Source organism: Pantherophis guttatus, chromosome 1 (genome assembly GCF_059756535.1).
Source record: "Pantherophis guttatus breed Tessera chromosome 1, ASM5975653v1, whole genome shotgun sequence".
Lineage (NCBI taxonomy): Eukaryota > Metazoa > Chordata > Lepidosauria > Squamata > Colubridae > Pantherophis > Pantherophis guttatus.
Window position 1 is genome coordinate 275,281,242 of NC_142063.1, and position 25,390 is coordinate 275,306,631.

Below are 25,390 nucleotides of genomic sequence, written 5' to 3' on the forward strand. Positions count from 1 at the left end.
TTGAAGAAAATATGTAATGGAAATAAGGAAGTGTTCTTTATTCTTGGGAAATGTCAACATAAGATTTCTTTCCCCAGGGCTTCTTTTTTTTTTTTTTTCCTTTTAAACGTAGGTGAACAGGGAAGTGGGGGTGGCATTTCAGCAAATGAAAAGTATCTTAGGTTTCCATGCTTTCGACATAACGCCAGCCTTGGCATTTTAACTCCCTCCCAACGAAAGAAACCAGTCAACCCTAGGAAAATGGAAATGGTTGGCAATGGAAAGACAGAAAGAAATGGATAAAACATCCCTCAGGTCTTCCTCAGTAGTGTCAGTAGTAGAATTACTTTACCCAGTTAATTACACTTAAACAAAAAGACACCTAAATCGGTGGGAGAAATAGAAATAAGGGTGAGGAAAGCTGACTCAAAGGACTCCAATGATACATTCAAGTTCCAAGAGGAAGTGCCTGGACTACTACTAGCAAGGCATCCCATGAAGGGCTCCTCCAGTCCAATGAGCACAGCGAGGGTTGCCAGCTTTTCCCCATTACCCTAATCATCTTCCTCCCACGCTCATTTTCCCGCAAGCCGAGACGTGGCTCGCTCCAGTTGGTTTGGACGCGGCCCCGGCTAATGACGAGTTAGAAACGAAGACTGAAGTCCAGAAAGGAACCATCTGCTTTTTTTTTTTTTTTGCTTTTTTTTTTAAAAAAAAGAAATCCTCCCAAGAAGCGACTCGGGAGGAAAAAAAGCGGGTCCTCCCCACACCCCGGTCTGAAAGAGAGCCAGAAGGAGGCGAGAGGGGCTAGTAACCCCACGCCCTCCCCTCTGGCCCGGGAATGTCTTTGCGCTGCTCCCCCACCCCCCCACCCTCCAGACGGCCGAACCCGTCGTAGAAGGCGAGGAAAAGCAGCCGCCTCACCTCCACTTCTCAAAGGGGGGGGGGAAGGAGGAGGAGGAGGTGGAAAGCGGAAACGTAACGTAGAGGGAATCGCGCACACCCGCACTGCACCGAGGCTACAGAGAGAGAGAGAGAGAGAGCTTTCTCTTTTCGGAAGGATGAAAGGCAGAGCTTTTTTCCTCTCGTTGGAAAGCTCCGCAAAGCCTTGGGCTTTCCCCGAGGAAAGGGAACGGGCATCCCGATGCCACATATATACACACACATATATATATATATATACACATAACATATATACACATATATACACACACACGCCCCCTCTGCCATAGGGTAGGTTCTCCCACCCCCAGCCGCCGCCGCTGCTTCTCCTCCGGACCCGCTGGACCGTCCACGCCCATCATCCGCAGCCATGTTGCCGGGGATGATGGACGCGACTCATCCTCATGCTCTCCTCGAAAGGTCGCCGCGGCAGCTTGGCCGGCAGGGTTCTTTCCCCCACCCGCTCCACTGCCCAGACAACCACCAGGGTCGTCGGCGGGGGGAAAAGAGACTCGAAGGGAAAGTCACAGGCATGGAGGGAGGCAGGCAGGCGGGCGCCACTTCTTAATTGGGGAAAGCGGCCGGGAACGAGAGAAGAGGGAGAGGAGGACGGCGGCGGGGGAGCCGGAGAAGAAGCCCTTTTCCTCCTCCTCCCACCCCCCGCTCGTCTGGGTGAGCAACTAGTCCTCCCCGAACAGCACACCCACCCAGCCACCCACCCCACGCCGGAGAGCGGAGTTCAGGAGGAAACGCCGGCTGGAAGAGACCTCCCTCTCTCCGCCACAGCAAAGGCAAAGCGGTCTACCAGCCCAGCCCGACCAAGCCGAAAGACACCCCCCACCCGACGGCGCCCGGGTGGGTGGGGGTGGGTGGGTGAGCGTGCATAACTCCGCTCCTCTTTCTTTCCCCCCCCCCCAGGTTTACCTTCCTGCCGCCACCGGCCAGCGCGGCGCTTCCCCCAGAGTACATGTAGTAGGCGATCCCCAGCACCCAGAGGAAAGCGAAGCAGAGCAGCAGCCGAGACCTGCGCCGCATTATTCTCCCGCCCGCCTAACGCTGAGCAGTGGCACCAGCCGCCGCCAGGCCAGCAGGAAACGGGCGGCAGCCGCTGCCTCTATCACCACCGCCGCCGCCCGCCCGCAGCCGCCGCCGCGCAGGGTCAGGGGGCAGAGGGCGAGCGCCCACCCCCTGGCCAATCGCGAGCCGCGCCGCCCCGCCTCCCGGGGGCGGGGGCGGGGCGAGGGACGTCGCCCGGGCTGCCGCACGCTAAGCCTCCTGGGGTCTCTTCAGCTCGCTCGGCCGCGAGAGGCTGAGGTGGCTGTGGGCGCTTAGTGCGCCTGGCAGCCGGAGCCCTTGCATGGAAGCTCGGGCCGGCAGGCGCTGCTGTAGAGCGCTATACCCCCCCCACACACACACACACTTTGCATGGCCGCTGCTTCTGCGTTAGCTACCACAAGCGGCTGGGGAGTCGGGGAGCCCATCTTCCAGTTGCAGTTTCCAAAATGCCTGTTCAAATACGGAGAGCAAAGTGGGGGCCACCGGATTCTCTTGGGAGGGAGGGGAGAGGAGAAGGGTGTGTGTGTGGGGGGGATACCAAATTCGGATTTCAGCAACGTGGCTCCCAAGCCTCGCGCCGCATCGAACGGCGGGTATCACCCCCGGGTCTGATGAATGAAGGGTAGCCGACTTTCTAGGAGAGAGAGATTGTGTAAGATCAGTCAGAAATTGTGCAAGATCAGTCGGAAATTGTGTAATTCGTGTTTTCCCTCGGTTGAGTTTTTACTGTCAAAAGAATGCGTTTTAGAGGCTGCAGGGAGAAGTTGCAAGAGATACCCTCATGAGATTTGCCCTGAACATATTATTTATTTATTTATTATTTAAATTTTTATACCGCCCTTCTCCCGAGGGACTCAGGGCGGTGCACAGCCACAATAAAACACGTATATCCATAAAGTTTAAAAACAGTTTAAAACATATTAAATAATTTGGCCCTATATTAAAAAAAAAACTAAAACACCCATTAAAATTCGTTATTTAAGCTAGCCCAGCCTGTTGAAACAGTAAAGTCTTAAGGGCATGGCAAAAGGTACGTAGGTCAGGGATCATACGTATCTCCAGGGGCAATTCATTCCAGAGGGCAGGTGCCCCCACAGAGAAGACTCTCCCCCTGGGGGTCGCCAGTTGACATTATTTGACCGACGGCTCCCTGAGGAGTCCCTCTCTGTGGGAGCGTATTGGCCGGTGGGAGGCTATCGGTGGCAGAAAGCGATCTCGTAAGTACCCAGGTCCTAAGCCATGGAACGCTTTGAAGATGGTAACCAGCACCTTGAATCACACCCAGGAGACCACCAGGAGCCAGTGCACCTCGCGCAGGAGAGGTGTTACATGGGTGCGGGACATAGCGGGATCTAATTATTTCCAAGCACAAGGATTAGGACATAGCGGGATCTAATTATTTCCAAGCACAAGGATTAAGATTGTACTGTTGTATTTAGGATTGTGCTGTTCCTAACTGCTTACTCATGGCAAGGATGGATGGAATCCAGTACAGGAGCGCAGATCTTCAAACTCCACTCATGGTTCTGGGCAAAGATTTGAGCCTAACAGGAATGCAATGACTAATGACTGGGCCTTACTTATGCCACTTCCCACTCATTTGATAAATTGACTGATTTGATTGTGGGTTTAATACTTGATATTCTGATAGGTTTAGTTATTCTGGGAACGTTATGGAAAAAAATAATAGTTATTGGGTTGCGTTTATTAGAATGATAAAGAAGCATAAAGAACGTCCTATCAATCATTCACAATAGCCAATCTTTATTTTTGTACATCAAAACTACTGTTTTTAAACTAAGAATAGAATAGTCTATCATGATTGGGCAGAGGGACTAGAACCTTAAACTGACATGTGCCAGTGAAGCATAATGTTGTTATGCTAACAAGGAAAAAAAAATACTAGCTGGCTAGTGTCATTGCATTAGGAATAAGTAGCATATAACAAAGATAGGTAACTGAGCAAGATTCACAGTAACAGGAATAATGGGGTGGGGGGACCAGTATGGACACTCAGTTGAAAGGAGATAAGATATTCTTTGAAATTCCCTAAAACCCCTGTTAAAAAAAATAATGAAATGAACAAGACCCAATAGTTTAATTTATTGTAGTTATGTTTGGTTGTCTAGCTCTGCATGGTACATGGAAGTGGCATGAGGGAGAAATTGAACAATATGATACTGTCTGCCATCGCTGCATCAGTTGGCACATGGGAAACATAGGGGCCCACTACGTATAATGCCTACCCTGTAATATGAATGGAGAGCTTCCCACATGCCCGTGTGGGAATCATTGAATGCAAATTGTCCACAACCAAAAGTATATGGACCTGAATGAGTATATCATGGCTTCATGAAACTTTAAATAATAGCAAATACAGGAAATCTTAATTCCTAAGATTGCCCCCATTTCTATTGCTCTCTTTGCAACTTTTCCATGTTCTGTGGTCCTGAATGATTTCATCTCATCATTTTTCCTTATCCCAAACCAACTTCTACAAATTAGGTCACCTAAGGAATTCATATCACAGAAGGTTTGGAGGTTTGTTTTGCTTTGTTTTTGGTCATTCAAAGAGGTGATAGATCAGGGGTGTCAAACTGGCGGCCCGTGGGCAGGCCACGCCCACCCAGCTCCGTGAAGGGAAAAAACATCGCAAAGCGTCACATGTTGGCAACATGACGCCACAAGTTTGATACCCGTGTGATAAATGATTCCAAAGAAATTTTCAATAGTTTCATTTTGTTTTACCAGGTAGAAAGGAAAAAAAAATGAGTTCCATGTTTATCATTGAATCTTCCATTGGAGATTCTTCAGATTGTTTCCTATGAATAGTTTGGAGATGAAGAGATTGCTTGGAGAGTGTTACTTTCTACCTTGCTAAATATAACTTTTTGTGTTCATGTGTACCCACAGTATTCTTCCTGTCTACTCTGTGAGTGACGAGTTATTTATACCATTATTTTAAACCAACAGCTTTAAAATTTTGAAAAACCTGGCCAGTTGGTCACATAACTCTATGAAGATGAAATCCTCTCAAAATAGTTTACTTTGAAGGACTATTGTCAATACTCCCTAGTTTGTCACACTGTTGTGGGTTACAATTAAGTGGGTTATATAGTGATACAACCAGAAGACATGGCTATTTTGACAGGAAACAATTCAATCAAAATTGAATTGTTCCCTATATACTGGCTCAGTCTATTTAAAAAAAATTCAGGATGATCTGTGTAACAAACTGTTACCCTGTATAATATTTTTATTATGTTATTCCTTCCTCTTCTCCCTCTCCACCTCTGCCAGGAACCTTGCCCTGACAAGGGAAGCCAAGGCACAGAAACATAATTGTATTAATAATTCATTGGAATTGTGTGTTCACCTCATTTACAAAAAATAATTGAACCCCGAATCATTCCCTTTCTTACATATACAAAACAATACAAGCACATGCACACATAATGCACATTGTAAGGAAAGAAGGAGGGAAAGAAAGGAAGGAGGGGAGAGATGGGATAGAAGATGAAATGTCATGACATGAAGGAGTAGCAGCATTGTAAAGATAGGAAAGGATAGAAAAGAAAAAAGGGTTAAGTAAGAGTGGAAGTGAAGGGAAAAAGTAACTTTGGTAAGACCGAAACCTGTTTAAATGTTACATAAGTTTAAATTCATCAGACAAACAGCTCATCCAAGGAGCAGCTAATCTGATTAATCTTTCCCTAGCTTTGCACTAGGAAGATTTGACCAACTGCATGGCATTGTTTTCTCTTTAACAATTTGTACATTTCTTCTTTAAAATTATAATTTAATGTAAATTTTAAATCTTTCATCCACGTATTTTCCCATTGTTCAAGCATTATATTATATCCAAAATTCTTTGCACACTGAACCATACAATGCTTTACATATTCATTCTCCAAATTCAATTTGAATAGCAATTTATAAACCTTTGCAATAATGTCCCATTATTACCAGACAATAGAATTTCCAATTCATTTTTTACAAAACCAAATCTGTAACTTTTTAAATCTAATTTAAATCTTTCAATTGTAAATATGCAAACCAATGTAAACACATCTAATTCCAACACCTCTTTAAATTTGAGGATATAGTCACCATGATTTAAAAAAATTATTTGACCATAAGTCCACCAGTCTGATTTCACCACCATTTCTTTTCTTTAAAAAGCTGCTTGGGGGCTACCCAAAGGGGCATCTTCACAAAGAACCTTACTTTACATTTATTCCTACAGTAACTCTTAGGATTTATTTTTATTTTATTTATTTATTTGTCAAGCATATATAAGATAACAGGTAAAAGTATAAACATAATTTGAATACATGAAAAGAGTAAGTAAAAAGGAATATTAGGACAGGGACGGTAGGCACACTGGCGCACTTATGCACACCCCTTACAGACCACTTAGGAATAGGGTGAGGTCAACAGGAGACAGTTTAAGGTTAAAGTTTTGGGGGTTTGGGGAAGAAACTACAAAGTCAGGTAGTGCATTCCAGGCATTGACCACTCTGTTACTGAAGTCATATTTTCTGCAATCGAGTTTGGAGCAGTTCACCTTGAGTTTGTATCTATTATTTGCTTGTGTATTGCTGTGGTTGAAGCTGAAGTAGCCATTGACAGGAAGAACATTGTGGCAGATAATTTTATGTACTATGCTTAGGTCAGACTGAAGTTGGCGTAGTTCTAAATTGTCTAAGCCCAAAATTTGGAGTCTGGTGGCATAAGGTATTTTATTACGGTTAGAGGAATGGAGGACTCTTTTCGTAAAACGGGTTCCAGGCAGATGAGCAGATGAGATAAGCAGACAGATGAGAAAGAATGGCATATCTAACAAAGTGATTGTTGAAATCACTTTGATACCATAAATAGGTGTGCCATCCAAATCTTAATTCATGACCCTGCAGCTCAAGAAACCTTATTTTGGAGAGTCACCTACACTTTTAGCCTGAAGAAACAGCAGGCATCAAAGTACAATTTCAAATCTGGTAAACCCAAACATCCTCTTTCCTTAGCATCTTGCAATAATTTATATCTAATTCTTGTGGGGGGCGGGGTTGCCATATAAACTTAGAGATGTCCATCTGCCATTATTTAAATGTAGTATCACTTATAAATATTGGTAGAGTGTGAAACAGAAAAAGCATATTTGGTAAGACATTCATCTAAATTACAAGATTCTACCCAATAAAGATAGTTAACAACTTGTGTCCTATTAATAAGCCCTTTTTAGTATCATTCCAAAGAGGCACAAAATTATTTTGAAACAATTTAGAATCTTATTTGTCAATGTAATCCCCAGACATGTCACCTTTTTCTCCATCTTAAAACCCAAGAAAGAATTTCAGAAGTCATATTCTTAACAAGCAATGTTGTTTTCTGTTTACTTAAAGGCCCACTAAAGCTGCAAACTCATTTAGGTTCTTCATCAAATATTCTATACTGAAACCTGTTTAAATGTTACATAAGTTTAGATTCATTAGACGAACAGCTCATCCCAAGGAGCAGCTAATCTGATTAATCTCTTCCTAGCTTTGCTCTAGGGAGATTTCACCAACTGCATAACATTGTTTTCTCTTTAAGAGTTCATACTTCTACACAGTTAGGGCAAATCTTATTTTCAATATATTCCTCTGCTGTTGTCACAATTTGTGGCAATTTGGCTTTCATTTTAACTTGAGTATGATGCTTAGACAAATTTGAGCTTCTTTTTGGGAGAGGGAATCCAGCTGTCCTGGATTTCCATGTTTTTGTAAAAAAGAGACCATGCCTGGAGTGATTCCTCTGAAAATCAAGGCCATGTCTTGAATCGTAGATCAAGTTGTTATTCTTTCTCTTTTCATTCTTTCTCTACTCATTGTTTCTAACACACTGATCTCCTTGAGATCGAAAAATCCTACTAAACCAACTGGAGAGCTGAAACGTACTGTTGCAGTACTTTGTAATTCAAGATGTTAATAGACCCAAACATTTTCAGACAAGCAGGAGTTTTTAAGAATGAGATCACTGCACTTTTTGCTGGATCACTACAATGTTTCTGTAGTTTTTACAATGTTATTGTTTAACAAGGCTGATTGCAACCATGTAGTGTTCTTTTAGTGACAATAACAAATGTGGGGGAAGATACACGGAAGTAAACAAACTATGTGCACAATAATATAAGGATGCTTCCAAATACAAAATTTCTTACGCAACAATCATAATTCTTCTGAAAACTAAAAGCAAGAATTACCACTGACTCTTCCCTGTGGTATCTGCTATTTTGTTATCTATATCTCATGATTGCTCTGCAAAATGGACATGACATACAGTAAAATCTTGATAAAACAAATCTCCATTTAATGAACTGCAGGTGCAGGAGAGTCCTCTTCCCACAACAGCAGAGGTGGTCATAGTAAAAGGGCAAAATGACCACAATGGCACTGAGCTTCATGACCAAGAGGCCCGAGGCTTACTTTCATGCATGCACATTGTGACAGATAGGCTTTTTACATGAATGCAAAATTATCTTTACTATTAAGGAATATCCCTTCCCCTGAATAGTCTGTTAAATCAGAATTTTGCTTGTATATGTGTCTCTTTTAAAATATGTTTTAAAAGTAAGCTTTTGTTTTTTTAGGGTGCCAGTTTACGATGCCTGAGAATGACCATTGAGTGGTCTCTCTGGTGAGATTGTGTGCTGTTAAGATTGTAGCTTATTGGCATTGCTCTTACTTAATTAACAAAAGCAGTAGAAGGAGGTTGGAACAAAGGCATGCAACACTACAGAGTTGGCTACGGAGAAAGGATCTGGCATGGAAACGTAGGAATCACAGCCTTGCCACTATCTAGTCTTAAAAACAGCCCTATGTTAATCTGACACACATTCGTTTATTGTGGAGAACTGAAACTTGGCCAATCGTGCAGCATTTAATAGTAAGATTGGACTCAAGTGTGCAGTAGACTGATTGGCCTTGAGACTGTATTCAATATGCTGAGAGTTGAATTGATTTCTCAATTGTCTTGGCAATACCAGTAAAGAAACGCACCATCCCATGAGCACAAGAGAAAGCAAGTTAAGCCATTTTTACAACTATTACAAAGTGCCTTGTCCCACAAGATGTTGGAAGCAAAAGCCATCTCCTGCTTTTCCCCTTGGCTGGTCCGAGCCAATGTGACTCAAAAATTGTTTTTTGTGGCTAGCTGGCATACATGGGTATGAAGAGGCAACTAATAGAACATTGTCCCCACATCCCCCAAGCAGAGCCAGGAGCAGTGAACAAACAACTATTGTTGTTCCAGCCATAGGAAGAATAACAATAAACACTTCTCCAGAGGAGCCATTTCTGATACTCCAGTGTCTTTATTTATTAATCATATACACAGACTGCCAAATCTTTAAGGGACTCAGTTGTTTTACAAGATAAAACACACAAAGATAATTTACACAATAAACAATTGTAAAAGAAACATCCACAAAGTAATAGCTTGTTGGAGTTGCATTGTGGCTATCCCAGTGCAAAAACCCAAGTAGATCATCAGTCTTAATAGAGCAGGATTCCCCATATGCATTTGTGCATAATGACCTCAACTGTAAAGCAGATCTCCTGGACATTTTCTTCTTGATCGATTGAGTTCACATACATTGCACTAATTTGGAATATACTTTAGTTTAGTATAATACGTAGACCCAGACAATGTGCCTGCAGAGATTCCCCCCTCAAAATTGTCTTTGCATTTACCTTAGCAGTTACTAGAAAGATGATTATGATCACTTTTCTGCCCAGGCGTCCCTGACTTGTTGCCCTCCAGTGCTGTGAATTATAATCTCCAGTCCAGATATGTGGCTGGAAATTAAAATAGAGTCCCAAGCCCAAACACCTAAAAACTGTTCAAGCAGGAAAAGGGTGTTTTTATATGTATGCTAAATTTGCGTATTGAATCTTAGATGGTGATGCAATCAATTTACATGATGAGTAATTAGGAAATTCCCTGAAGTATGAGGGAAACTATACATCTGCAAACTACAGTATAAATTTGCATGAACTTGCTTTCAGTTTTGAATATCAGAGTTTCATAGCATTAACTGGAATGAAGGAAAACAGCAAATATAAATAGGCTATTTCAAATACGCAGGTAGAAGTTTGGCCCTTGACTTGTGAAAGTCTTGGGTTCTCCTTGTTTTGAAGCTTCAGAAGCCTTTGTTTGCAGAATTCCACTTTATCACTTTAAAAAAGAAGATATGTGGGTCTTCTGATTAGCAGTCACTTAATTACTCTGAAGCCACTTGGGCTGAAGATCACATTTTTTAAAGAGAAAACCGAATGTATCCCAAGGGCAACAATGCACCCATGTTCTGCTTTGGAGATCCAATTTTCATTCTTCTGAGCATAATCACCAAATGCAGATTGCTAGTACTCTCTCTGGCAATAAATGACTCAGTTATTGCTGGCTGCTTATCACAATTAGTTTTGTTGCTAAGAAAGTGGACTGTACGGTATTAGGCAACAGGGGAAAAAAACAAGCATGTTTCTCAGATGTGACCTACTTACATGCAAATAGTTCATCCCTAATATTTTTTAGAGCAATAAATATTATGACTTGAGTATATTGTGTTCTTTATGCCTTGCATCTATGTGGTTGATTGTTGGCCACCTTTTTACACAACATGATCTAAGGCCATGTTTCTCAACTCAGCAACTTTAAAATGAATGGACTTTAACTCCCAGAGTTCTCCATCCAATATACTAGGAGTTGAAGTCCACACATCATAAAGGTGTTGAGTTTGAGAAACACTAAGGCAAATTCATGGCTTCATTCACTCAGATGGATAATATTCTTAGCTTTAAAGTTCTGTCTCAAAGCCTTTATCCAGGCAGTAACTCACTCAGCCAAATCTTATCAGTGGTTTTGGCAGTGTCCTATCCCACTAACTGGGTCAGAATTGCATAGCTCCCCATACTTCCTCCAAAGAGCCTGAAGTTCCCATAAACCTTTATTTAGTGAGAACTTTTGCACTGCTCCCTCACTAATAAGCTTGGCCAACACACAATGGTAGGCAAAGCTTGGCATCTGCAACCAATTCATCTTTAGTTAGAGAGCTCTGCAAATAGAAAGACTTGCTTTTTTAGCTGTATTTTCTCTCCAGCTCTGTGAGATTTTTGGTTTGGTTTGGTTTTGGAGATTCATTAAGTGGTGTTCAATGGTGCTTAGGTATGACTGAGTTAAATAAGATGAATCCTGTGAATGATTGGATCTGGAAATTATAGAGTTCCATGGCTAAACACCTAAAAATGTTCAATTGGGAAAAGGGTGTATATGAATGCTAAATATATGTGTTGAGTGTTAAATGATGACCAATAATTCAGTGATATGCATTCAGAGAACTCTATTTACATGATGAGTCATTAGGAAATTCCCAGAAGTATGAGGGAAATATTTAATCTTCCATCAAATAATTGACTGGGTCAATTCCATCTTGTTATGCCCCCACAAGCCATTTCAGATATGTTGTGGTGCTGTAGTGTTTTGTCCTAGAAGAAGAACTGGCTTCCATAGCTACTAAATACCCTCCTCTTCATTTCTCTTATTTCACCATGATACTCCATCATCTCTCCTTATCTTCTTGCTTCTGCCACTTTGCTAAACTTCTTACTATTGCCATGATACATGAGTCCTTCTCCTCCCTTTCTTTCCTATACCTTCCCCCTCTTAGCTACTTCTTTCTCCATACCTCATCTTCAGTTTATACTCTGATCTTTCTGTGGATAGTTGGGGTTGGCTCTGTGGAGCACAAAATTTATTATCGTCTTATTAGATGATGTTAGATTTATATCCCACCTTTTCTCAAAGCATTATACCTGGCATCCTCTCCTCAAATTCACCCTGACAAAAACCACCATAGGAGAGAGAATGACTAACTTAAATAATAGAATCATAGAGCTGGAAAGGATCTTGGATGTTTTCTAGTCCAATCCAAAGCAGGAGTTCCAGACATCCCAGATAAATGGCTATCCAATCTTTTCTTGAAAACCTCCAGCAATGGAGCACCCAAAACTCTGGGAGGCAGGCTGTTCCATTGATTAACTTTCAGGTATTGGATTACTGCAGTTATACTTCCTCTGAGCCTTCTCTTCATTAAGCTAAGCATATCTAGTTCCCTTAGGCACTCATTATATTATTTAGCTTCCAGACCCCTTCTTATCCTTGATCACCAGGGAGGTTCCAAGAAGGACTTGGGGTGGTCTTGAATCTGGCCTCCCCAGTCACAATCCAACACCACTACATCACACTACCTTTACAATGAAAAAAAAACCATATTGTCAACAAGCAATTGCAGTTTCCAGAATTCCAGCCAGAGAATATGGCTAATCCATTGACCCAATATATTGAAAAAGGGGCAGTTGAGGGAAGGCTGATCTATCTTTTCACTCCGTGCCATGTCACCAGTCCTTCACAGTTGCTTCTAGCAGAGAGAAGTAAAGATGACAGATTTGCATTTATACATTGCCTATATCACATCTACCCTCACCATTCTCTTGCAACCATAATATTAGTTCCATTTTGGCATTGTGTAGGTTGTGTATTCTACAAATTACAATACTGCAGCTCATAACATGATTTATGACTTATGTGTGATTTAGGCTATTATGGCTATTATTAAAAATCTTGATATGCAGATCCAGCCCAAAAATCCACAATCTCACCAGGGGCCTTGTTGCTGATAGACTGTACACTATTTTTTTTATATAATTGATTTATATTTTTACTTTTTGTACACTTTTAAAATGTATGTGTGTGTGAACATATACATACATACATACATACATACATACATACATACATACATACATCTTGCAGAGAGCTTGCTTATAAGCAAGATATGAGGGAGGAAACAGTAGGAATTAAGCCTCCATCATCCAGCATGACGACAGCAAAAACAACACAGCTAATTACAAGTGGGAGACAGCTGGAAGGGCCTATTACACGTGCAATGGCCAAATTGATTAATGGCATATAAAGGCAGAGATCTCTGTAATGGTAGTTTAATACTCTGACAATGTCAGCAGATGGCTGACGAAAGCTTAGTAAAATAAAATTTTAATTATTTTAACATTTTAAGTTCCAGAGCTTGCAGGATGTCTGCTTCTTTCTTTACTAATGTACCTGGAACTCGTATTTTTAGAATAGTTTGTAATATATATATATTACAACACACATACATACATAGTTTGTAATATATATATACACACATACATACATACATACATACACATAATTATAAATGTATACAGTTTTATATATTTCATTTTGTTTTATTTTATTTAAATTGTTGACATATTTTCTTTTCTACCGCAGAGATCAGCAAAATAGAATAGGTATCCATCTGAAACTGAGAACTGGGATATATTTCTTCTATTTTGTCTTTATATCCTTCCTTGGGTCTATGAACTCAGGACTTCATAGAGAAGAATCAACAATAATTAACAGTGTGTAAGCATGGATCTCTATAGTCTCAGTCCAATCACTACATTTTACTGATTCTTTCATTAGCTATCTTATTTTAATAGGGGGGAGACTGAAAGCCATTTTGACTTCCAGGCTGGTTTTTATCATGTATTCAAAATTCAAAAGGAAGAAATGATGTCACTATTAGTCACAGCTAGTTGAATGGTCATATCGTTTGTCTTTTTGCATTCTGTTTCAGTTGCAATATATTTCTGCACTCCAGCATCGTTCAGGTATCTGTTTTACTCCCAAGGGTTCATATGCATTGCAAAGAATTCAGCTTGCTTGCTGAGTTCAAATATAAAGAACGACAATAATTTAAGGAAGAACCAAAGTGAATGAGTGAAGTGAGTCATACATAGAAGTTCTGAATCTCATTAGTCAGTCTTGGCTTTCATAAATTTTAGTTACATAACAACGAAAAGATTTATTTTGATAAATGGCATTAATGGCCTAAGCTACAAAGTCAGACAAGGTGAGATTAAACAATATATTCAGTGATAAAAAGTAGGATGTGCCAGACCTATGAAGGAGAACAGTAATTCTTTATGAACTGTGACTGTACTTCAAATACATCTAGATCTAGTTTATCTTTTTCCCATCTCAAATATTTACCAAATCTACTGTGCATCATTTAGAGATCTAATGGAGCCTGTCAGAACAATATAAGGAACATCAACAAATGGAAAGTATTTCTCACACACCTTTAGCTACATAAAGCTCCCTTAATAGATTTCCTTGATTGCTTGATGGACGGATTGTAATTTCCTGCCACCAGACTTCAAACAATTCCCAGCCATGTACAAAATGCCCAAAGACGATATCAAATCAAGAAAACAGTGAAATAAAATGCAACTAATAGAAATCACAGAATAGTAAAAGTTTCATTTTATTATTCAGGGACCATGTGCAGCCAATGTATCTCCACTACACACCTGGATCGGCTGGTGTGCAAAATAGGGTGGCCACATCACTTCAGTGGCCTAGGAGAACCTTCAAGCCAGAAGCAGAAAATAAAACTTAAAAGAAATCAGAGTTGTTCCCAGAGAAGCACTAAATCCTAGAATCATGGTTGTGTCAGTATGCTGCATGAACCTCTGAGTTAATGGGGTATGGCCAACAATTTTGTTACTTCGCAGGTAGTCTTTCTGTCAGGATTCCAAGGAACACCCCCAACGTAATCAAAACTCCAAGGCAGGCATTTTTCTCAAAGCTTGAATTTATTAGAGATGTCATATTGGCACATCTGGGAAAACCCGAATCTGAAGCCACCCAAAGTAAAGTCAAGGTTCCGTCCTCTGCATCCACGTGGTGTCACATGGTCCAATCAGGTTGCTGTCCCAACTGTAGTTGACTCCCAGTCACGCCTCTCCAGGTGCAGGCTGAACGTCCTTGACTCCCAAGGGAAAATATGTTGTTATGGCTATACACCCCACACTGTCTCCACGCCCCCCTTCCCTTTCCCACAGCTTGCCCATCCACTGCTATGGTGGCCCTGAAGGCTCCAAGTAAAGATGGCTCCAGGGCTGACACTTTCCTTAAGAGGTCTGAGCTTGCATAATTTGGATTTAAACTGAGGTTTGGTTGCAATTCCAGAACAGATCAAAACTATCTTTACCTTCACCAGGAAGTGCTACCAGAGGCACAGGTAGGAGTATAGTACAGCTGGTAACTTTGTTCATGGGATTTTATTTTATTTTTTGTAACCAACTATTAAGTTTCAAACAAAGATAAAATACAAAGTACTGAATCAAAAACAAAAGATTTAAAAAGCCATGGGATTTGTTTTTTTCAGGTCACAGAACATTACAAACTAGCTAATAAATAGTTCATTGAAACTTGCAGCTTGAAGCATTCTTACACTCCAGAGGCCAAAATATCTATGCTAGGGTAACGTAACAACCACAAAAATAAGCAACATAAAAGATGGTACAGAATGTAAACATCTGTGGGTTGTTCTCCAGAATAGCTTAGTTTTGAACACCATCCTGAAAGCATTAAGGGCTGGGGAGACTCTTCTGATCTCCTCCCAGAGGCTATTCTGAAGCATTAGCATTACCACTGAGAACCTGCACTTCCTAGCTTTGGCTTCCTTTACATAAACAACCACAGACTGCTGGGCTCACATATTATAGTAAGCTATAACCCATAATTTATAAAGAATATTGGTTGGGTTCACACAGCACCCTAAGACTACCCTAAACAAATCATATTATTAACACTTAGCATGATGCGTAAAACCAAGCCCTGTTGATGGTTCTCATTGCAGATAATTGCTTTCCATTTGTGGGCAGTCATTTTTTCAGTAACTATCAATTTTGAGAGAAAAAAGATACTCACCTTTATCCAATCTGAACGCTTCTGATGCTGGCTAAATAATGCCTAAAGCATTGTTGCATGTTGGGCCAATTACCATCTCCTGCCCCCCTCCGTACTTGCATGCTAAATAGTGAACCATAGAGCTAATTTCTTCTTTCTGATGGCATCTGCTCTGATCAGGAAAAAAATGCATTTTATTTTTTAAAATTAAGATTCCGAAATTCATTAAGTGAGATGGAGGAGAATTCGCTTCTGGTGCTACCTTAGAATACACATTATTAGAATAGGTTTGACCTTCCGATGATCTTTGTTAATGATTACATTAATTGCTTGAAGAGTTCCTGAGATGATAATATATTATTTGATATAATTGACAGAGGAAGTGTTACACCAGTGACTGAAGTATACTGAATAAAACTAATGGAATAGAAATGTCAAATTATAATGGAAATTGTAGAAATACTCTGCCTGCTGACAGAGAAAGTGACATTGAGTTAAGAAGTCAACACATCTCTCTGTATGTCATGTTGTTTTTTAAATTCAGCTTCTGGTTTGATTCCAAACAATTCATTGCCCAGTATACCATACCACTGGAATCACTTCAGCAAACAGTTCACACGGAGCAACTTAACTACAATTTACGCTGGTTTGCTAACTCATAAAAATAGGATAAGCAAATTAAGAAGTCTAATATCGCAACTGAAGTCTCAGTTCTGAAGTTCACTGATAATAAAATCAGCATGCAGCATGAAATAAAATTATAACAACATTCAAAATCAAGCAATGTAGGGATGTAGTGAATTCCAACCTTAAGTTTTAAGGAGCATACTGTACCCATTTTCCTGTATCTGAGTGTTTTAAAAGAGAAATCCCAGCAGAGTACATCTTGTATATGTAGAAGTTCCAGAATGCCATCTCCAGTTATATGGAAGATGAGAAACATCTGAGACACACTGAGAGGTGCTATTTGAGTGAACATTACTGAATAAGCAAGTTACCTAACTTGTATAAAGCAACATCGTATTTGCAAACTAACAAAAGTAATACAAACTCCATTCCAGTTGAGATTCAGACCTAGGCATGAGACAGAAATTGGTAACTCTTGTGGATGACCTGAAATGAGAATCTACATGAAAGCGGTGCAGTACTCATGAAGCCATTGGGAGAGGTTCTGTATCAGTTTGGAGAACCCAATTGATATATCTATCTCCATCCCAGGCTGGGCAGAAAATATGCTGGAAGTCTTGATCCACCATCTAAAGTTTTTGATGGACTGGAGATTCAGACTGAATCCTAGCAAGATGGATGGTACACTCCTTTAGATATAAAGGATGTCTCATCTATAGGTATGAATGGCCATGTACTTCTCTGGAAAAAGTAATTGCACAATTTGGGGCTGCTCCTAGATTCCCAGCTCCTGCTAAAGCAACATGCAAAGCCCCATACAGAAGAGGCTGTGTGGAATTGGGACAACTCGCTGCAGCAAACTCTCCAGAGCCATCTTGCCACAGCCACCTCTCTGTGCCCAACGTGCCATGGGACAACTCGCTGTGGGACACCTTGCAGCATGACAATTCCATGTGGGATAATTCAGTGCGATAAATGTTATCTTCTACTGTATCTTTGACAATTATTTCCATTGGCAAAAATCATGTTGCATCTGGTTGGCCATGGCAAAATGGCTGCGGCAAGACAGCCATGACAAGATGGCCATGGTAAATTGTCCTCAATCCAGTTTGTGACCAGTTTTAGTTGGCCTATCAGTTGCAATCGTTCCTAGATCAGGGCATGCTGAATCCATCTTGACATTCTTGTAAGTTTTCAGTCAGACTGTGGCGATTCACTCTGTATAAAGTTGCTCACTGAAGATAACCTGGAAGTTATAACTCTGACAAAACACAGCTGCCTGCTTGCTGATTGGTGGAAAGCAGCTTAGCTGAATAACATCTATTTTGCAGAAGTTGGCCTAATTGTCCAATTCAAGATGTTGTTTTTGCCTTTATGGCACAGATCTTTGTTACCTTTAGGACTATCCACTCTAGAATCCATTGCCCATCAAATATATTTTAGCTAGAGTTAGTCTCAGAAGATTACCTTTGTAGTAGTAGACACCTTCCACTGGAACAGCTTGTCTTCTACAGTCAGAATGGCTCCAGTCCTGTTCACAACTAAGAAGGCAACAAAAATTATGCAGTTTCACAGGGCATTGTGTGAGGAGAATCCACAGTAAGCAAACAGTAGCATAACACTGTAGTTAAATATTTATGGTTTTAAAGTAATTTATACGTTATATGTTATTTATGTTTTTGCAATTCTGGGTTTTTGTTCTTAATAAATGGTGTGTTTTAAAGACAATATAGAAAAAAGCATGATTATATAGAATGACCTTATCCTCCATAAAATATTGTAAATAAGACCATGTGATCCACAATGAAAAATTCATCTGGAATTTACCTAGAAGTCTGACCTTTTCAGAAATATGGAATAGACAGCTCCATGGAAGAACATGTTTTTATGTCTTTTTAAAAGGGCAGGTTATTTTGATGTAAATAAAAATAGCTTTGATATGCAGATCCATTACAACTTAATGCACAGTTAGTCCTGTGTAATGGTTTGTCACATAGTCAGCCAAATGTTTAGATTGGATTTTGCATTTTTATCCACTTATTTGTTTATTATAAAACTTGTATATTGTTCATCTCACCAGAAACATCTCTAGGCAGACTAGAGACATAAAATTAAAATGCACTGTAAATACATCTATATAAATAAAAATGTAAATGTCCATTTGTACATAACCACACATCTCTGAAAGTTCTTCACTGATTGCTTTCAAATTTTGACACAACATTGCATTCGACTATGGGTGTGTTTTTATATACCTATATTATATACATGTCACACCTGTGACAGGTAAAAACATGAAAAACATTGAAAGACATTGAAAAACATTGAAAAACAGTGCCATCTGCTGGACGTAAAACCAACAAGGCAGCCTCCCAGCCCTGATTACGCTCAACAGATTTCTGCTCCTTATATTTAGACTCTCCATATTGCTTCCAAGAAACTGCGCATATGGAAGGCAGAGACGCCCGAGGGCCATAGCCTGCCACCAGGCTCGGCAGGTAGGCAGCCGGCTCCCTACCGGGAAGCCCTCACAGCTGGCGCTTCTAGGGCTGGACGGGGCCTGCCCGAGCCTGGCTCTGACCTCCCCCTCCCCCGGCCACCCCACAAACTAGCCTCGCCCGCCACTGCTGCCCATCCCCCTCGCCAGCCGCTCTTGGGGCTCCCTCCAAAGAACATCTGGCAACGAGGCTGCCTGGGTCTGCCGAGTGGGAACCCTCCATCTGTCGCCTGGCCTGAATTGCGCCTGGCCCGAATCGCGCCTGGCCCAGCGCTACCACGGGCCCCGAGGTCAGTAAGACCAGCCGCTAACTGGCACTATGCAAATCCGGTCGATGAGCAGGAGCTGCAGGCAACTGGAGCCTCGGGGTCGCCTTTAACCAGCACTGCCTTTGATTCCCAGGTGGGCGCTCTGGCAGTTCACGGAGCCTACACAAAAATTTCGGCCTCTGGAAGAAAAGGGGCTCCAGGGAGGCTTCGGGGGGCGGAAACGGACAGGAGGGAGGATGGCTGGCCCTCCTTCGTTTTGCCTGGAAGAGCAGGGGATTTAATCATTCCCCTGCCCTTAGCAGGTGGGGGGGGAGAACTGCGCAGCAGGGGTCCAGTGGGGTGTGCGTGGCTCCTGGCTTTGCCACTTTCTTCCTTCGGGCGGGAAGCCCCAAACCAGCCTCGAACCCACACCGCACCCCCTCCCTTCCCTTCCCTTCCCTTCCCTGCTATGCGTCTCCCCATCGAGCCCCCAGAGAACATCTGTGTAGGGAGGACGGAGGGGCCCCCCGACTTTCTGCTGTGGTGCGGAGAACTGCGAAGGCCTGGCCTGAAAAGGTAAGGGCGATGGTGGGGGATGCAGAAGGGGCTGGGCCAGAGACATAGATAAACAGAGAGAGAGGGAGAAAGAGACATAGAGAAATACAGAGAGATGGGGTGGGGGGGAGAGAGACACATACAGAGAGGGGGAGAGAGAGACACATAGAGAGATACAGGGGGGAGAGAGAGACATAGAGTGATACGGGGGGGAGAGAGACAGAGAGAGATACAGAGAGAGGGGGGAAGAGAGAGAGACAGAGATACAGAGAGGGGGAGAGAGAGAGACACATAGAGAGATACAGACGGGGGAGAGAGAGAGACATAGAGAGATACAAAGAGACAGGGGGAGACAGAGAGGGAGGATTTTGTGGTTCCCATTGTTTTTTAGCAAGCGGTTCTCTGCCCTAATCATCAGCTGCGTAGGCGTGGCTCGGGGGCTGTCATGTGACTGATGAAAGTGAGTGACATCGACACCCACCAAATGTTCGTGGACAGTTTGGAACTTCAGCCTCGCTCTTTTAGCCCAGCAGAAGCACCAGACTGGGCCACAGCAAAGCGTGGCCGGGTACAGCTAGTTAAACAATAAATAGAGATCTTAAATTTAACATTCAGTAAAAATAAAACTGCCAAGTCCTTTCCTAGGATGTTTAGGTTTTTTATTTTCTATTATTTTGTCTATTTTGAGTCTCAACAGTTATCAGGTGTGAACAACCAAACACACACATACAGATTTTGAGCTAACTACTTTATTATGTTCTGCCTATGATACAGGAATCTCCCCAGTCTGGCAGCCTACTCCTGGGAACAATTAGGTAAGGCTCCAAGGAATTTAGGGGGCATCAGTCCTAACTCATAGGGATTCCAGGCTAGTTTCATACTTGGTCCCTCTTCCCTGCCAGGCTGGGTACTTTCCAACATCAGTTCTTGCTTGCAGGCAAAAATATTTCTTGAAGATATTCCAATATACCATTGTTGCTACTTTGTCATGCTGTTGTTTGTAGACAGTCTGCAATCTTGAAGCAGCTAAGTGGCCCACTGTTTCTTCAGCTTCTTTGCAGAAACAGAAATGAGAGGAAGGACTAGTAATCACCACAGTTTACAGAGTGCAGAGAGGAAGGAGTGGTAATTACTATTGAGTCCAGGAGCTATACGTAAGGAACCAAATGTTTGTTCTTAACCAAAAGGTCAGAAGCACTAGTTAGGGAGGAAGAAACATTTTGTACTTTCCCTTTGATAAATGCTTGTAGGTAAGCATCTAAAGGATTTATTTTACAGGAAATTGGTCTCCAGGAAGAATTATGCAGCCACAAAAGTGATATTGTGAGCCTGGTCAGTGCTTCTCCTTTTCCAAATACAATTTAGATTCCATAGATCTGTTAGGCATCCTAGCAGGTTATTCTTTCTTTGGGATAGGAAGCCATACATGTTTGAGACACTACAGACTCTGAATCTCTGTTAGTGCTCAATTCTACATGTGTCAGCTCCACTTATTTTGTGATTGTTCCGATCTCAAATGTCATTGAGAATGGCGCTGCTTCATTTCTCCAAGAAAACATTTTGGACCAGTCTCCCTTTCCCATACTTGGTTGATGTTTTGGGAAAGAAGGCTTAACAGAGCACTCATGTGCAAAGCAACAGATGCTCTACAATACTTCCCTTCCTGCCAGTATTTTGCCAGTTCTAGGGGTCTTCCATCAATACTCAGACAGACTTAGATATCATATTTTTCGGAGTATAAGACACACCTTCCCCCCCCCAAAAGAGGGTGGAAATGTTGGTGCGTCTTATACACCGAATACAGCCATTTTTGGCCTCCCGAACCCCTGCCCCACTTGTTCCATTTTTGCGAAAAACAGGCCTGATTTTTGCAAAACGGGGGTGTTTTTGCCTTTCCCCAGCCCCCAGGAGCACTCTGCAAGACTCCCAAACCCTCTGTGCACCCCATTTTTTTCAAAAACAGGCAAAAAACAGCCCATTTTTCACCTGTTTTTGCAAAAAACAGGGTGCGCAGAGGGTTTGGGAGGCCTGCAGAATGCTCCTGGGGGCTGGAGGAGGACAAAAATGCCCCCGTTTTTGCAAAACGGGCACACAGGGTTTGTGAGGCCTGCAGAGTGCTCCTGAGGGGCAGGGAGGGCAAAAAACCTATTTTTCCTTACCTCTTCGAAATCTTGGTGTGTCTTATGACACCGGTGCGTCTTATAGTCTGAAAAATACGGTAAATGCTACCATAGCCTTGACAAATTTTGATTGAAAAGCACTCTTTGAAGTCATCAGCTATGCCTTTTTCATTTCAGATCACTTCCTGAGCTAACCACTAAAAACTGCATATTCTGGCATGCTCTGTCATAGGTCACAGATGTCATAACTAATACCTGCTTGACTGAATTCTTGAAATTTGCTCTCAGGCCGCAGAATTAAAGGGGTCCATGCCCTCAGGCCACAGAACTAAAGAAGAGGTCCATGTTCAAGAGGTTCTGAATTAGAAGATGGTTTTCCCATTTTATAGTCATCTGGTTAGTTATAAATCCTACACAGGTTTGGTTGAGAGAGAATCATAGTTCATATCAGGTAAGGAAAGTTTGCTTGGGTGCCATCAAATTTATCAGGCAAGGAGTTTGGTATTTTGTGCCAAAGGACTGGAGTTACAACAGCTGTTGCAGTGACAGCTGCAGAATTTGAAGTTGGTCCTGATAGAGGACCAACTTCATTATTATTATTGTCATTATTTCTGTCCTATCTGCTGAGCAATCTACTTGTTTATCATCTGGGCTAACTGGTCCATTTGGCTCACCAATTGGTTCTGACACTTGAACTATGCATTGGAAACTCAATCGAGCCATGTTTTAGTCTTTGATCTCTCGTGAGGGCTTTCCTCAGTAGAAAAAGGGCAAGCAATCAAACTGCCAGGTTCAGCAGTAAACCACAGCTCTCCTAACATTTAGCCCCTTATTCAGAGGCTGTACAGCAGACTTTCAAACATGATTTAGCTAAATCTGAATCTTTAGCAAGAATTTAGGCAAGAATAAAGCAATAGTTGATTACTCCTCCCCTTCCCCGAACAAAGAATTCATAGCTTTTATGTATCAATGCTGCAGAGTTTAATCGTTTGGCTTTCTCCTCCCACCTTTCTTATTAATGGATACTTGTTGCTTTGCTTGGTGGCCTAGTGTTTCTAAAATATATTTACATAGCGATCTTCTGTAGACTTGGAACCAACTCTACAGAGCCTTGGTAGTACAGTGGTCTAAAGCACCCTGTTATTAAGACCAGCTGCCTGCAATTACTGCAGGTTTGAATCTCGCCAGGCTCAAGGTTGACTCAGCCTTCCATCCTTTCTAAGGTAGGTAAAATGAGGACCCAGTTGTGGGGGCAATAAGCTGATTTTGTATAAAATATACAAAAGGATGAAGGCTATTGCTTAGCGCATTGTAAGCCGCCCTGAGTCTCCGGAGAAGGGCGGCATATAAATCAAATTAAAAAAAAAAAAAAACTCACCAGCTTCACTTTTTACAAAAATGGTAATACAGATGAACGTCTTTGCAGATAAGTAATCTGCATAATATCACTTGGTCAGGGATACTTTTCTTGGTTATTCAGCTGCTAAGTCGTATCCAATTCTTTGCAACCCCATGGACCATAGCACAAATTCTCCACTGTCTCCCGGAGTTTCCCCAAATTCATGTCCATTGTGTCAATGACACTATCTAATCATCTCATCCGCTGCTTGTCCCAACAAGGGATATTTTAGCCCCAAACAAATCACATCTGCTTGGGTGGCTAAAACGAGCATATTGAGGGCTAATTGGCCAAAGCAATTCACTCGGTTTAGGAATTACACGCATATTCAACAGCCAGGAGTCATCAACCATATTTTGTCAATCATTACGGTAACAATGTGGTACTGTATATTAAGATCAAATAAACGTTTTCCTATTTCTCAGGAGAAGGTTGCCACCTTCTGGGATTCACTCATTTGGATTTATGATTCTAAGTACGACTGCTTATTCACACTCACACCTGTTTTTCAGTTAGTACAGCAGCCACAACCTTTTGGGCACCAGGGACCAGTTCCATGGAGAAAGGTTTTTCCGTGGAGTGGAGTGGACGTGGTTTTGCATGCTGCCTGCATCCCATGGATAAGGTTATTGGAAGAAATATCCTTCTGGGTTCAGTTCCAAGTGGGGAAAAAGGCACTGGTGTCAGCGTTCCAGAAAAACCTCAACTCCAAGTAAAACTCTGAAGGTGGCAGCATGGAAGCTTCTGGCCTAATATGGCTTCCAAAGCTGACAACTGGATTCATGGAAGTTGCTTGGAAAGAAGGTTTATTGATGGACAGGATCACATGGCTTGAGTTCCTGAGCAGAAAAGGGCCGAGATGCTGAGAGTGCCTGGGTTTTATGCCCTCTGTTGGGCTTTGAATTTGAGCTTGTATTCTGATTGGTTGTCAGACTCCCATGGGGCCATGCAGGGGCAATTCTCCCTGTCCTGTGTGCTAAATTTGGTTGAGCCTTGCTGGTGATGCAATCTCCCCAAGTGCCACGTGGTGAGTTCTGTTGCTAGATGGGTAGAGGGCTAATCCTGTCTTTGTTGGATCTTGGGTGAGGGCAATTCCTACTATGGCTCTGCCTGTAGGAGGTGGATCTTTGTTATGTAGAATAGACTGGCCCAGGCTTTAATGGCCCATTGACAAAGGTGGTGGGGCTGCGTTTTTGCCTCCCTTTTAGGGGAACTATTCTGCCATTTTAATATTTCCTAAAATATCTCATTTTCCTAGGAGATGGGTGGGTGCTAACTTCCTATAGGGTTTTGCTTGTTTACACAGACCAGTTGCTGGCATGCTGCAGACCAGTGTATGGACCTAGGGTTGGGGACCCCTGAGTTAATATAAAGAGAGCATGAGTAAACTACCCTCACCTTTCAACTTGGCCCAAATGTACTAAGATGGTGTTTTAAATTGCCCCAATGGCCTAATTGTGAGATTATGACCTCCAACGTCCTTAATACCTTCAAATAATCTCTATGAATTTTGAGTTTTTACCTTCTGAACAGATAAAGGAGATTTCCACTTGGAATCTATTGGTTTAGTGGCATCATTTGATTTTTGTAAATTGAGGGTGTATATCAGGGGTGTCAAATTCACATCATCACAGCGTCGTCACGTGATGTATCACAACTTTTTTCTCCTTCGCTAAACCGGGCATGGGCATGGCCAGCGCATGACTCATCCGGCCCATGGACTGCAAGTTTGACAGCCCTGGTTTATATAATGAAAATGCTGGCACCGTTGCTCATTGCTTCACTGAAATAGTTAACTGGTTAGCTGCAATTTCCAAAACTTGTCCGGGCTTTTCTCTTTTTCTGAATAGCAAAATATTCTATTAAAAAGCAGGGGGGCGGGATTCTGTAACAGCAACTCAAGGAAGAACCTGCACTAAAATTGTGTTGTGCGCAAGATAATGTCAAGTGCAAAAGATCAGGTCCCCCGTGTGAAGGTCCAGTTAAACTGATTTATTGCTAATCATGCCTCTGCATAGGAATCCCAAAGATGCTTTTTCAAGAGGCAGCTGGACTTTCTGGTTTTTCTTTGAAGACATTTTGCTTCTTATCCAAGAAGCCTTTTCAGCTCTTCAAAGAAAAAAACAGAAAGTTCAGCTGCCTCTTGAAAGGG

The 25,390-nt window shown here is 42.0% G+C and overlaps 1 protein-coding gene and 1 long non-coding RNA gene across 2 annotated transcripts in view; both read right to left on the reverse strand.

Moving 5' to 3' along the window:
• Positions 1 to 2,143, reverse strand: part of GALNT2 (polypeptide N-acetylgalactosaminyltransferase 2) — a 74,759-nt gene extending 72,616 nt beyond the window's left edge. The window contains exon 1 of the mRNA XM_034428366.3: positions 1,846 to 2,143. Coding sequence (XP_034284257.1) covers positions 1,846 to 1,956 — 111 coding nt within the window. The 5' untranslated portion in view covers positions 1,957 to 2,143. The remainder of the gene's footprint in view (positions 1 to 1,845) is intronic.
• A 12,531-nt stretch (positions 2,144 to 14,674) lies between these two features.
• Positions 14,675 to 25,390, reverse strand: part of LOC148116859 (uncharacterized) — a 30,031-nt gene continuing 19,315 nt past the window's right edge. Inside the window, exon 2 of the long non-coding RNA XR_015731448.1 lies at positions 14,675 to 17,960. This is a non-coding gene — a long non-coding RNA (uncharacterized LOC148116859). The remainder of the gene's footprint in view (positions 17,961 to 25,390) is intronic.